Source organism: Plecotus auritus (genome assembly GCF_963455305.1).
Source record: "Plecotus auritus genome assembly, chromosome: 1".
Classification (NCBI taxonomy): Eukaryota; Metazoa; Chordata; class Mammalia; order Chiroptera; family Vespertilionidae; genus Plecotus; species Plecotus auritus.
Window position 1 is genome coordinate 92,095,052 of NC_137770.1, and position 13,048 is coordinate 92,108,099.

Genomic DNA, 13,048 nt, shown 5'->3' on the forward strand with positions numbered 1-13,048 from the left:
ATGCCCATATTATGCCATGAAGATAAGTAAATAGAATCAGTTGAATCACAAAATGTAAGTGGAGATGAAACTAAAAGCTATAACTGTTTCAAAAAAAAATTTTTTTTTTTAACCCGAACAATAAAACAACGCTGCCTCCTCTGTAAGGAATGCTATAAATCATTCTGAAGCTGCAGTTGTGGAAAAGTTTTGGTATGCTATGTGAATACACATTTGGAGATCAATCCTTTATTTTTTTTATTTTAAATGTTTTTAAGTCCTCAACCGAGGATATTTTTTCCATTGATTCTTAGAGAAACATCGATGTACATGCCCTTGAGCAAAATTGAGCCCGGGACCCTTCAGTCCGCAGGCTAAGGCTCCATCCACTGCGTCAAACTGCCTAGGGCTGGAGATCAATCCTTTAGAAAACATCCTTGCTAAAAATATTCTTACCCAAGAATGTGTGGGATTGTTAATAAACGTTTTAACCTGCTACTAATACAAAAATAAAACGACATACAGGCACACACTGATATTCAATTCTGTGATGTGTTTCCTGTAAGCAGACATTAGAATTTAAATGAAATTAACCAAGGGCTTGATTTTCTTTCCCACATAACATATTCCTTGAACATCCATCAGATTAGCATTATTTTTCAATGGACTTGGAGGATTTATATGAGAAATAATAGTGTTACCCTGATTGCATTACCCAGGTCATTGATTTGGGCTGTTGGCACAATGTGCCTATACATTCGGGTCTGTTGTTTTTTAGAAGGTGACATCACTGATAGTGTTGCTATCCATACAAAGTAGTGTGGTGGAAGAAAATAATCCATGCATAATCAACAGTCGTTTCTACACCAAATTGAAGCTGTTTGCTGGTTATCTTGCAGCTGCCTCACACTTTTTGCAGAAAACGAAGAGCAAAATCTCACATTATCTCTGATTGCTGCATTGCAGGGGTTGACATTTTAAAACATTCATTGACATTTGGAAAGCACAGACAAGTTACATTGTCTGCACCTTTTTTTAATTGTTTAAAGTATTACATGTCTCACTCACCCCCTCAAACACTCCCACCCCCGAGGGCAAACCCCCACTGCCCCAGTGTCTGTGTCCATTGGTTATGTTAATATGCATGCATACAAGTCCTTTGGTTGATCTCTACCCTCCTCTCCCCCCCACTCCCCTGCCTTCTCTCTGAGGTTGACAGTGTCTGCACCTTTAGTCTCTTTTCTTTTTCACTTCCAGACTCAAGTTTCCCAGGGCATAAGGAATTTTCACATAGAGGCCCTTAGCATTGACCTATAGTCAGAAAGGACTTTGATGTCTGTTTGTATATGGGTACAGGAGTTAGGGAGGTCTTTTGAAAATAGGGTATGTAGTTACCAGAGATCTTTCCATAGTGAAGGGACTTTAGCAAAGTGGAAAATCTTTCCCGTGAATAGATGGAGTCTGGTTAGTAATGGTTAGCATCTTAAAGATCACCAGTTACTTTAAACATTCCTTCCTGTTGGGTAGGGATCTCTGGGACACTACTATAGGTAGTACAGTAATAGGTTGTGGCTCACTTATTTTTCCTTCTACCTGCAGAGGGCAGTAGATAGTAGGCACCAAAGAGAAAGTATTTATTTTCTCTATTTTCTTTATTTTTTTGAACATCTAGCCTCATTCCACAAAGAATTTAAGAAGGCAAGAAATACATACACTAAAATAGTAAAATGTTAGGAGTAAACAAAATGGAATTTTCTAAGTAAGTCATAATGGAGGAAATAAAAAACAAATAAGATCAGTTCTTGACTATAGTACTGAGATAATAAAGTATGTAGCAAAGTTTTCACAGAAACATAACTTTAATTTTTGTTACAAAACATTATGTCCATAGTATGTAATGTCATGAAGGAGCATGTTGTATAATTTCCTTCATGTTAGAAGTCAAAGGCAAAGCATAGCATTAAGAAAGGAAGAAGTGATTCACTGGAACATAGAGAGCTCTGCCTCCTGAGTATATAAAAAATCAGCCTGGGTAGGAATAGATCTCACAGCTCTACAATGCTGAAAAGGGACCATATGGATAGTGGGTTAATAATTAATGCATTCTAGACCCCCCTGCGATGGTAGAATAACTTACTTCGAGGTGTTTTTTCCAAATTAATTAATTAATTTTTGGTGTTAATCCTAACCAGAGGATATTTTTCCCATTGATTTTTTTTTTTTTTAAGAGAGAGTAGAAGGGAGGGAGGTGTGGAGAGAGAGAGAGAGAGAAACATTGATGTGAGAGACATATCAATTGGTTGCCTCCTGCATGCACCCCAACTAGGGTGAGGGTATAACTTGCAACTCAAGTTATATGCCCTTGACTGGGTGACGCAGGAGACCCTTCAGTGTGCGGCCCACGCTCAAACCACTAAGCAACACCTGCCAGGACTATTTAGAGGTTTTAAGTTGTTTAATCCAAGTTGGCTGTCCCAAATTTTAATATTCAAAAGTATTTCACAAATATGAAAGATTTGAGAACAATTTCTAAAAGATCCTTTACAATTGATGCTAAGCTTCCTGATTGTAAAGAGGAAAGGAAAGAGAAAGGAACAGTATTGTTTCATAGTCTTCAAAATAAGCGGAGCTTTTCCTAAGAGTTAGCTCTAAAATGAGCCTCTTATCTGAGACCTGACCTAGGGGTATGCTAATCAGTAGAAGTGCTACTGGAAGAGGTAGATGTTTCACAATAGGGGAGGCTGGATGAAATCTAGCCCCCCACTTCAAAGCTCAGAGATTTATTTTTTCAGTGCTCAGGGAGGTGATGAGGATCTTAGAAATTGGTTCACACTAACTAACGTGCACATGAATTGGGGTAGGACCAGATTCATTATAAATTTATTCATTTGTAAGAAATGTTGCTGTGACTGGAGCAGAAGTTCTCTCATAGGGTGTGATCAGAACATTTCCCCCTGTGGTATCTTTACTAATTTATATGAGAGAGAGATGCTCTTTTACTGAAACTGAGGTGAGAAAGACCCATGTTAAAGTTGGCTTCAACCCACTTGCCACATGCATTAAGACTGAGGAAAGAGGAAACAAACAGATTTAAATAAGAGCCTGAAATAAAAAGTCTAAGGGCAAGTATTCCAGACCACAACCATATATTTGTCATGGAGCCTCTTCTTACAGAGGCAGAAACTGGGGCCACAAGGGTTAATACAGTTGAATCCCCTTCGTATAGAAATGTGAGGCTTGGAAAAATGAGAGTTTCCACCTAAAAGCTGAGTCTGTCTTCAACATGAATAGTTTGTGCAACCAGGTGGGGGATGGAATTTAGTTTGGAACTTTGTATTGATTGCTCTTTTGTTCAGCTGACTTTTTAAAAAATTCCTATTTCATTACTGCACCATAAGCTGGTGTGTTGCCTAGGTAACATAATATAGCAAGGGCTTTTTACTCTAAGGCAATGATGTATATCTTTGGCAGTCTGTAGGACTTCCTCAGGGTAGGCTGATGAATTATCTTGACATTTGAGTTATTTTTCAGTTCATAGTATTGTGATAACTTAGCAAAGCGTTGCATAACCTTTTGAATATTTGCCTACTTCTGTTGGTTGTTTTATCAAGTTAGGCCATCCTGTTGTGAGGCCTTTTTATAATTTTGCGTGCTCTGAAAGAAAAAAATTGTGAAATATTTTGAAATGGGCAAGAGATTTCCAGATATCCTTTGACTGGAATGCTAGAGCCTCTGGGGATTACCTGCTAGCCATATAGGGCTTCATAGGATCTGTCTTTGACTAGGCTGTCTTACAACTTGTAGAGATAGAAGTTAACTTTTTAAACATTGATAGTAAGCAAATTGTTTCTGTCATAAACATGTAAAATTTGACTATTACCCAGTGCATATTGACCAGTTTTGCATTTATTTGTAAATTCATTTCAGCATTCCTTACTTGACTATAAATGTATAGCACCTTGAGTTCTCTCTTTTTAAATAAACTTCAAATTTTAGAATAGATTGAGATTTCCAGAAAAGATACAAAGGTAGTACAGAGAATTTCCATTTACCCCTCACCCAATTCCCCCTATTATTAACATTTCAAATTCCTCTGGTATGTGTTTGTCACATCTATGGAACCATCACTGATACATTAATTAAACTTTATACTTTATTCAGATTTTATTAGTTTTTCTTGAAATTTTTTTTCTGGATCCCATCCAGAATACCATATTACAATTAGTCATCAAGTTTCCTTAGACTGTGATAGTTCCTCAGACTTTCCTTCTTTTTAATGACCTTGACAGTTTTGAGGAGTATTGATTGGTCAGGTATATTGCAGATGCCCTTCTGCTGGAATTCGCTGTTTTTCTCAAGATTAGCCTGAAGGGAGAAAGGGATGAAGTCTGGCATCCGCAGGTAGAGACTTACATAGATCCTTAGATGGAGGCATTGACCTGCCAAGAAGCACGGCCAATTCCAGGTGACCCTTTAGGAAGGGAACTAGGGAAATAAATACCTGACCCCATCCTCCATCTTTCTTCCATTTCCTGCCAGAGCTCCCCATTGGCAAAACCCAACCAGAAATCAGAACACATGCCCCAGTCTACAGGCAGAAAGCAGGGTGCAGAATGCTTGAATGTGGATCTGAAAGACAAGCAAAAGATATCTAGCACACTAATTGAAGAGGTCTTTGGGTACTCCTTTGTCATCTTTTTGTGGGAAGATAGCAGCTGGGAAGACAAAGAGAGAAATAGCTGCAGTTAATATTTCTAATGAAACTCTATAATTTCTCCAAGAGTTTATACAGGTGAAGTTTGACTTTGTGAGTTATTAGTGTGAGATGAGTCAAGGTCCATGACCCCCCTTCCTCCTCTTTTTTTTTTTTCCATTCACTGGGAATATTGCAAGACATCAGAGCAGAATGGTTTCTGGGATCCTACCTGTAGTGAAAATGCCCCTACCCAGTTCAACTTGCATGGCAGGAAAGGATGGAGCCACTGACTTTCAGGGGACTCGCGGACTGTAATAAGAGGCATGTTAGAAGGGGCCACTAAGGACCTACATCCTTGCAGCTTCCTGGGACCTTTTGTACTGTGGGGGAAGAGACTTGGAATCACATTTGATTTGCTACAGAAAAAAATAAAAAAAGAACCATTTTTATTGTCTTTGAGTGTTGTAACTAAGTTCACACCGACTCCAGTAGGAAGTAAATAAATATTTCAATCATGAATTGTTTATATACACCCCACTCTTCCATTTCTTTTACTTGAGAAGAAAAGGGAAAGCAGTATTATCAGATGGCAGCCTCCTGGTTGTTTGCTTCTTTTTGGCAAATGAAGCAAAAGAAATACAGTATCTGATCGGCATGCTTGAGTAAGGACATTCTAAAGATCTCACAAATAGAGAAAATTCCAACTCTAGAATTAATAATGGCATTACTGTATTTGTCCAATTGTTGACAAACATTTGTTTATCATGCCAAACACTGAACTAGGTGTTGGAAATATATGAGGAATAAAATGCTCTCGGGGAGCTCAGAATTTAGTGAAGAGACAAGGAAAACAACGAGGAGCATTACTTTCTCCCATTGTGATCTTTCCCTCTCCCAGCGGAAGGACAGGACTTGAAGGGGAGCCACCTCCTGGAAAGCCTGATCTAAACAAAACAGGTGACCGGCTTTTACTGGAGGGATGATAAGATCTGTGGCCTAAACCAGATTTTCGGGGCCATACCACTTCTAAGCAATTATTTTCTTAGACATCAATTGACTCTCTCTTCAGAATACCTCTCTGTTTATCTCTTTTACAGCACTTCCCCATACAGTTAAGTCCTAACTTAACTAACTTAACTGTATGGGGATAGGTTCTGCAACTTTAAGCGAAATGATGCTTAAAGAAATCAATTTTACCCTAAACCCATGGTCGGCAAACTGCGGCTCGTGAGCCACATGCGGCTCTTTGGCCCCTTGAGTGTGGCTCTTCCACAAAATACCACGGCCTGGGCAAGTCTATTTTGAAGAAGTGGAGTTAGAAGAAGTTTAAGTTGAAAAAATTTGGCTCTCAAAAGAAATTTCAATCGTTGTACTGTTGATATTTGGCTCTGTTGACTAATGAGTTTGCCGACCACTGCTAAGCTAACTGACATAAACAAGAGTTAAATTCCTACAGCATCTCATCAATGTTATAATGAAATGATGTTGAATGAAATGATGTTTTTGGAGGGTCTGTTGTACACACATGCTGACTTCAGGGTCTCCAAAATTCACTTCAGGCCTGACCTCCAACTCAGAAGGTTTCCTCCCTCTAGGCCACAATCAAAAGTAAAGTCCTAAGTACTGTGTTTAGCTGCACTCCGCTGGGTGTGAAGCTGATTAAAGTAATTCCCATTAACTTGTGAATGAAACTTAACCGTCTTAAAAGGTATATTTGCATTTTAATAGCAGCCCCTGAACACAAATTAATCTCTAATTGGTAGAATGTGTGAGAGTTACGTTTTGTGGAAAGAAGCAGGGGGAATTTCTCCTTAATTCTCTAAATTTAAAATACTTGCTGCTTTCAGAGCCCTTGGATTCTCACCTCTCAGTCACTCCTCACACAATGCAATTTTGCTTCTCTTTCCGAAGCTAATTATTCTGGAAAGCTTGGTTAAATTCAATGGACAACATCATCTTCTGAATAGCTTTTCCATTTGGGGAAATTCCCACATTGTGAGTATCCTTTTTCCTCCCATTTAGAATTCAGAACTCAGCTAACCAGCCTCCTGTGCAGCTGAGATTCCGGCTTGCCTGTTAGATACCCTCATGCAAGATTAAATGAGCAATGTGAATAAACGAGCTCTGTGTGAGGCTCCCATTTCCCTGATTTGGTGTTGGCAGAGCTTCCAGGCACAGGAGGGTTCCAGACCTGATGCACAAGTGGCATTGGTTGGCAGTAGCAGCTGCATAAAACCAAATTGCTGGTATTTTGGGTTCAGCAGCAGCAGTGCTACCATTTATTAAAACAGAGAACATCAGCCATAGACTCCTGATCTAGAAAGTTTTGAGGCATGTCTTGGGCACTGTTCCTGGGAGCCTTGAATGCTTGTCCAGCCATCCTAATAATTCTGAAACTACTTAACACCCTTTAATAAATCAGTTTTTGGTTAAACCAGCCAGAATGAAATCTCTTTACAACCAAGACATATTCTTCTTCCTTTTTTTTGTTTTGTTAATCCTCATTCAAGGATATTTTTTTTTCATTGATTTTTAGAGAGAGTGGAAGGGAGGGGGGAGAGACAAAGAGAGAGAAACATCGACGTGAGAGAGAAACATTGATTGGTAGCCTCCCACATACACTCCAACCAGGGCTGGGAATTGAGCCTGCAGTCGTGCCCTTGACCAGAATAGCACGTGGGACCCTTCAGTCCTCAGGCCGACGCTCTAACCGCTGAGCCAAACAAGCTAAAGCTATGACTTCTAATTGATACAGGAGTCCCCCTAAACTTTCCCCTCTTCCTCTGTTTCTGAACCAACAGAATTTATAGGACAAGACTCTCTACTTTTCTCCATCCCCACTGCTACTCTCCTGGTTCAGGCCACATCATCTGTTAACTGGATGACGGCAAAACCACCCAGTTTGACCACTCACCTTCGGTTTTAACCTCTCCATGACAGCAGACAGAGTGATCTTTCTAAAATGCAAGTTTAATCCTCCAGTGGCTCCCTAATGCCCTCAGGATAGAGTCTAGGATCAAGTCCGAACTTCTTAGTAGGGTTTTCCAAAATACAGGGCTGGCTGACTTTCCTAGCTCATCTTGGCTCTGCCTGTTTCTTGCACCTATGCTTCAGTCATAATCTTTTCTTGCTCTGTACCGGCAGCAATGGATCCTCTGGGGTACTGTTAGAAATGCAGAATCTCCGTCCTACTCCAGACTTATTGAACCAGAATCAGCATTTTACTTTGTAAGTGGATCTTGACATTTTCTAGGCACTTCTGTTTGAGTTTTTGCAGCCAAGAAGGTGACTTCTGATTAAATAAACAGACTAGGTGGATCTGGGCTGACAGCCAAGTCTCACTGCCTCCTGGCAGTGGCCTCAGACACAGAGTATAATAGTTAAGAGCCTGGATTCCAGCACCAGACTGCCTATTGCATAATACTGTCTCTTCCAATTGCTTCCTGAATGTCCTTGGGCAAGTGCTTTCGTTTCATAGTTTGTAAAATAGGGATAATAATATGACCTACTTCACAGAATTGCTGTAGGATTAAGTGAGTTACAATTTGTAAAGCACTTAGAATCATGCCTGGGTACAAGGTAGATGTGATGTAAACCTTTTTAATCCTATTATTTTAACCTAAAGTCGTTTTTCAAGTCCCATAATGTGCTTACCCATATTCAACTTTCATTGCATAGCTTTTACTGGATGTCAATTGCATATAATATTATAGAAAAGAAATACTGTGATTGGTAGGCTTTTTTCTGTTCTTGAGAACTTTACAATCTATAGAGATATGGAAGAAAGGACTGTGTATAGGAGAACCTTGAAACAGCATGTCTTTGTTATCGCAGCAGGTCTGAGGGACACAAAAGGCTCTCTCTGTAGCTGCTGGGTTTCCAAAGCACAATCTTGTTTCAAAAAACATCCTGTGTTCTTTCCAGTAACTTTCTTCTTAATCCTGCATCACAAACGCTGCAGGCTTGTCAGGACCTGGGAGAGTGTGGGGCGGAAGGAGCACCGGCCCTTCCCGCTGCAGCGACACTCAGAGCCACGGCCTGGTCATCAATCTTCCTCCTCCCTCTCTGGGAAACTGTCCAGGCTCCAAAAGCCTGAAATAGGGGCCAACAATGAAAGTTTTCATCTACTCACAGCTTATGGTCCCTCATATTTAAAGTGAGAGACCCAAGCCCCCAGTTGTCGGGCAACAGTGATACCGAGTCAATTAGCAGGATTCCTAGGGCATCAAACTATCACTTTCCCTCTGTAGGAAGCTAGTAATGAAGGTTAATTTCCCTTCCTTTCGATAGCCCATTCGTAAGTAGTATCCTCCATTTTGGGGATTACTGAATATGATACATAACCTGTGGTTTGGAATGGTTTGTGCAAAGTTAGCTGGAATATTTAGGGACTGAGCATGCATTATGGCCTAAATATCTTTATTCTGTATCAATGGAAATATCTCTTTATTGCTATCTATTGACTGGTAGAACTAACTAAAGGTAATAAATAGGTCAGTGATACTACATGGTCCTAGATAACTGAGGTGCTGTAATGTGTTGCAAAAACTTGAAGCAAAATTTGAATACCTGAGAAGACAAATTAATATTGTCATTGCTGTTCTAAAATTAAATATACTATGACATTACTCAGATGGATTCTTAAACATTTATAATTGTCTTAACCCCATATTTCTGAGACAGCTCAATCTCTAGGTATTAAAAGGAGACACTTAAGATTTCTTTATACTTAAACATTGAAGTATAAATGTCTTTATATTTTAACATGGATATGACAAGCTGAGTGCCTTGTCATCTCCATGTTAACTTTTGTTCCTATCTATATTATAAAAAGCCAGACCGTAACGCTGGAACACCGGAATGACCGAACAACCGGTCACCAGGAGGTGCATGGAGCACCTCTCAATCCCACCCGTGAGCCGCTCGTGGCAGTGGGGGGTGGGGCTCGCGGCTCAGGTGGCACGGCAGGACTCGTGGCTCTCACGGCTTGCGTGGTGCAGAAGGGCTCGCTCGGGGCTCACGGCTCGTGCAGCGCGAAGGGGCTTGTGGCTCACGCAGCGAGGCAGGGCTCATGGGTGAGTTACTCGCACACCTCGGGTCTGGGTCTCGCACGATTTTGCGTGCTGGGCCTCTAGTTAATTAAATAACTTAAATGATATCTAAATGAAGATGCATCCTGTCCAAAAGTCTATTTATAAAAGATTCTCTGATAGAGAATTCAGATCAATGAAAACTACTGATATTTAGAAATTGATATTCCTATAGCCTTAAAAGTCAGAGGCCAATCCCTAACCGGTTTGGCTCAGTGGATAGAGCATTGGTCGGTGGACTGAAGGGTCCCAGGTTCGGTTCCGGTCAAGGGCATGTACCTTGGTTGCAGGCACATCCCCAGTAGGAGGTGTGCAAGAGGCAGCTGATCAATGTTTCTCTCCCATCAATGTTTCTAACTCTCTATCGCTCTTCCTTCCTCTCTGTAACAAACCATTAAAATATATTTAAAAAAAAAAAAAGTCAGAGGCCAAGACTCACATGTGTACCACCTCACACTGACTAGGATGGCTATAAACTACAAAAGGAAAATAATAAGTGAAGAATAATACCACAGCAATAATAAAATATAATATGAAAATAATGTGAAGAAACTGGAACTTTTGTACATTGCTGGTATTAATGTAACATAGTACAGCTTCTCTAGAAACATTTGGTGAGGCCTCAAAAAGTTGAACAGAACTACCCAGAAATTAAAAATAATCCAAAATAATTGAAAACAAGGACTGAAACAGTACGGCAGTGTTCATAGTAGCATTCTTTACAATAGTCAAAAGGTGGAAACAACTTAATGTTCCTTAAGAGAAGAATGGATTAACAAAACATAGTATTTACATACAATGGAATATTACATAGCCATAAAGAGAATGAAGTTTTGATACATGTTACAACATGGATGAACATTGAAAACATGCTAAATAAGATAAACCAAACACAAAAGGAGAAATATTATATGACTGAACTTATATGGAATATCTAGAATAGGCAAATTCATAGAGACATATAATAGATTAGAGGTTATGAAAGGGGTTGGGGGTTGGAAAGAATGAGGAATTATTGCTTAATGGGCATAGGGTTTCTCTTTGGGGTGATAAAATGTTCTGGAAATAGTGATGATGGTTGTAAACATTGTGAATGTAGTTAATGCCATTGAAATTTATACTTAAAATGGTGAAAATGAAAAATTTTGGGTTATACAGTGGACCCTTGAACAATATGGTATAAGGGACTCCCACCCCTCACATAGTCAAAAATGTATAACTTTTGACTCCCTAAAAACTTAACTAGTAATAGCCTACTGTTGACTGGAAACCTCACCAGTAACATCAAGTTGATTAATACATATTTGCATGTTATATGTATTATAAAATGTATTCATTTAAAAATTTTTTATTTTTCAATTACAGTTTACATTCAATATTATTTTGTATTAGTTTCAGGTGTACAGCATAATGGTTAGACAATCACATACTTTACAAAGAGATCCCCTCGATATTTCATGTACCTACCTGGCACTGTACACATAGTTATTACAATATTACTGACTATATTCCCTGGGCTGTACTTTACATCCCTGTGACTATTTTGTGACTACCAATTTGTACTTTTTAATCCCATCACTATTTTTAACCAAGCCCTCCAATCCTCTATTACTGTATTAATACAATAAAATGAGCTAGAGAAAATAAAATGTTATTGTGAAAGTCCAAATCCATGTTGTTCAAGGGTCAGTATTTTACCACAATAAGAAAGGAGAAAATTACATTCAGAACATGACCTATTGCTTACTTTCTTATAGCTTTTTTAATGCTCACAATCTAATAACAATACAGCCTAGATGTCTCTCTAATATAGAACTATATTGTACAGAAGTAGAGGGTATATCTCTGGTTGTGTAATTAACTAAGAGTTCATGGGACCTTGAATTTAAATGTAGGTTTCCGAATTTAGGTTTTGTGTTCTTTCTGGAGAAGAATCCTCACTGAATGTTGACTCAAACAGAGCAAGAATGGATTTCTTGAAAACCTTTTTGAAGTTCTCCCCTATAAACAGGTAGAGTATGGGAGAAAAGATAGCATTGAAAGAAGTGGTAATCACTGCAAGTAACAGAGTCAACTGTAAAAGTAGAGGTTGGGTCTTAGTGAGAAGTAAGCCCTTGTATACATAGTAGGGTATCCAACACACAAAGAAAGAGATAATGGCAGTCATCATGACTTTGAAAGGCTTGTTGGATTTAAACAGGCTCCTCTTTTTCATCTTGTTGGCTATTCTTCCGTAACAAAAGGTGATGATCAAGAACGGCAGAAGGAAGCCTAGCAAGAACCGGCTGGTGAAACAGGCTACATGAATCCGTTTTTTTAATGTTTGCATCCTTTTGCTTTCCCAGTCAGTGGACACAGCATAGCTATTTTGGCAGGTCACCCTTGCTTCATGGTCATCATACGTCTCCCTGAAAACCAAATAGGGCATGCCAAGGACAGTGGCAGAGATCCAGACTACCAGGATTATGCTGGAAGCCCAGCGTGGGGTTCGGTGCAGCTGTGACCACACCGGGTGCAGAGTGAAAAGGTAACGATCAACACTGATGGCGGAGAGGAAGAAGCTGGAGGCGAATATTCCCACATATAAAATGCTGTTGAGGACCTTGCACATGGCAGTTCCAAAGCTCCAGTGATTCTGAAGGTAGGAGATGGTTATAAATGGCACAATTAATGTTGAAATAAAATATGAGAGAATGAGATGAAAATATAAAAGAGTATTGACAGTTCTTTTCATCTTGAATTTCAGTACCCATAGATAGAGACCATTGCTGATAATACCAATTATCGATGTCATGGACAAAAAAAGGACAATGATTGTTTTTGAGGCAGGAGCTGGGAAGTGAGTGCTATTTCTTATTAATGTAGAGACAGTGACCTGGTAATCAGAAGAGTTGATCAGATCCATAATTACTGGTGGGATAAGAAACTGAAAATGAGAACAAAAAAGAAGCAAAAGAAAAGATTAAATATAGAAATTAAAATATCAACAGACAAATTAACAATATATTTTAAATGGCAAACCTAATATTTCTACAATAACACAAATCAGATATTTTTCCTGAGGCCTTTACTTTGTTTTGTATGAAGAATTAAGATCAAATTAATTTGAGCATCAAAAATGAAAATACTACAAATGATATGAAATTAATGTGAAATCGATATTTTGACTTTGCTAAGTAATTCATTTAGGTAGCTAAAAATCTTCTGTTTAGACATTAACAAGAACTCTGATCCTCCTTGATAAGCACAACTTCTTGAATAAGGCAACATAGAATCAGTTTTA

The 13,048-nt window shown here is 39.0% G+C and overlaps 1 protein-coding gene across 1 annotated transcript; it reads right to left on the reverse strand.

Annotated features, from left to right (window-relative positions):
* Positions 1–11,650: 11,650 nt before the first annotated feature.
* GPR33 (G protein-coupled receptor 33) lies at positions 11,651–12,670 on the reverse strand (the record flags this gene model as incomplete). The annotated part of the gene is made up of 1 exon (XM_080673117.1): positions 11,651–12,670. One exon carries the CDS (start codon positions 12,668–12,670, stop codon positions 11,651–11,653), a length of 1,020 nt encoding a protein of 339 aa, XP_080529243.1.
* Positions 12,671–13,048: the final 378 nt, after the last annotated feature.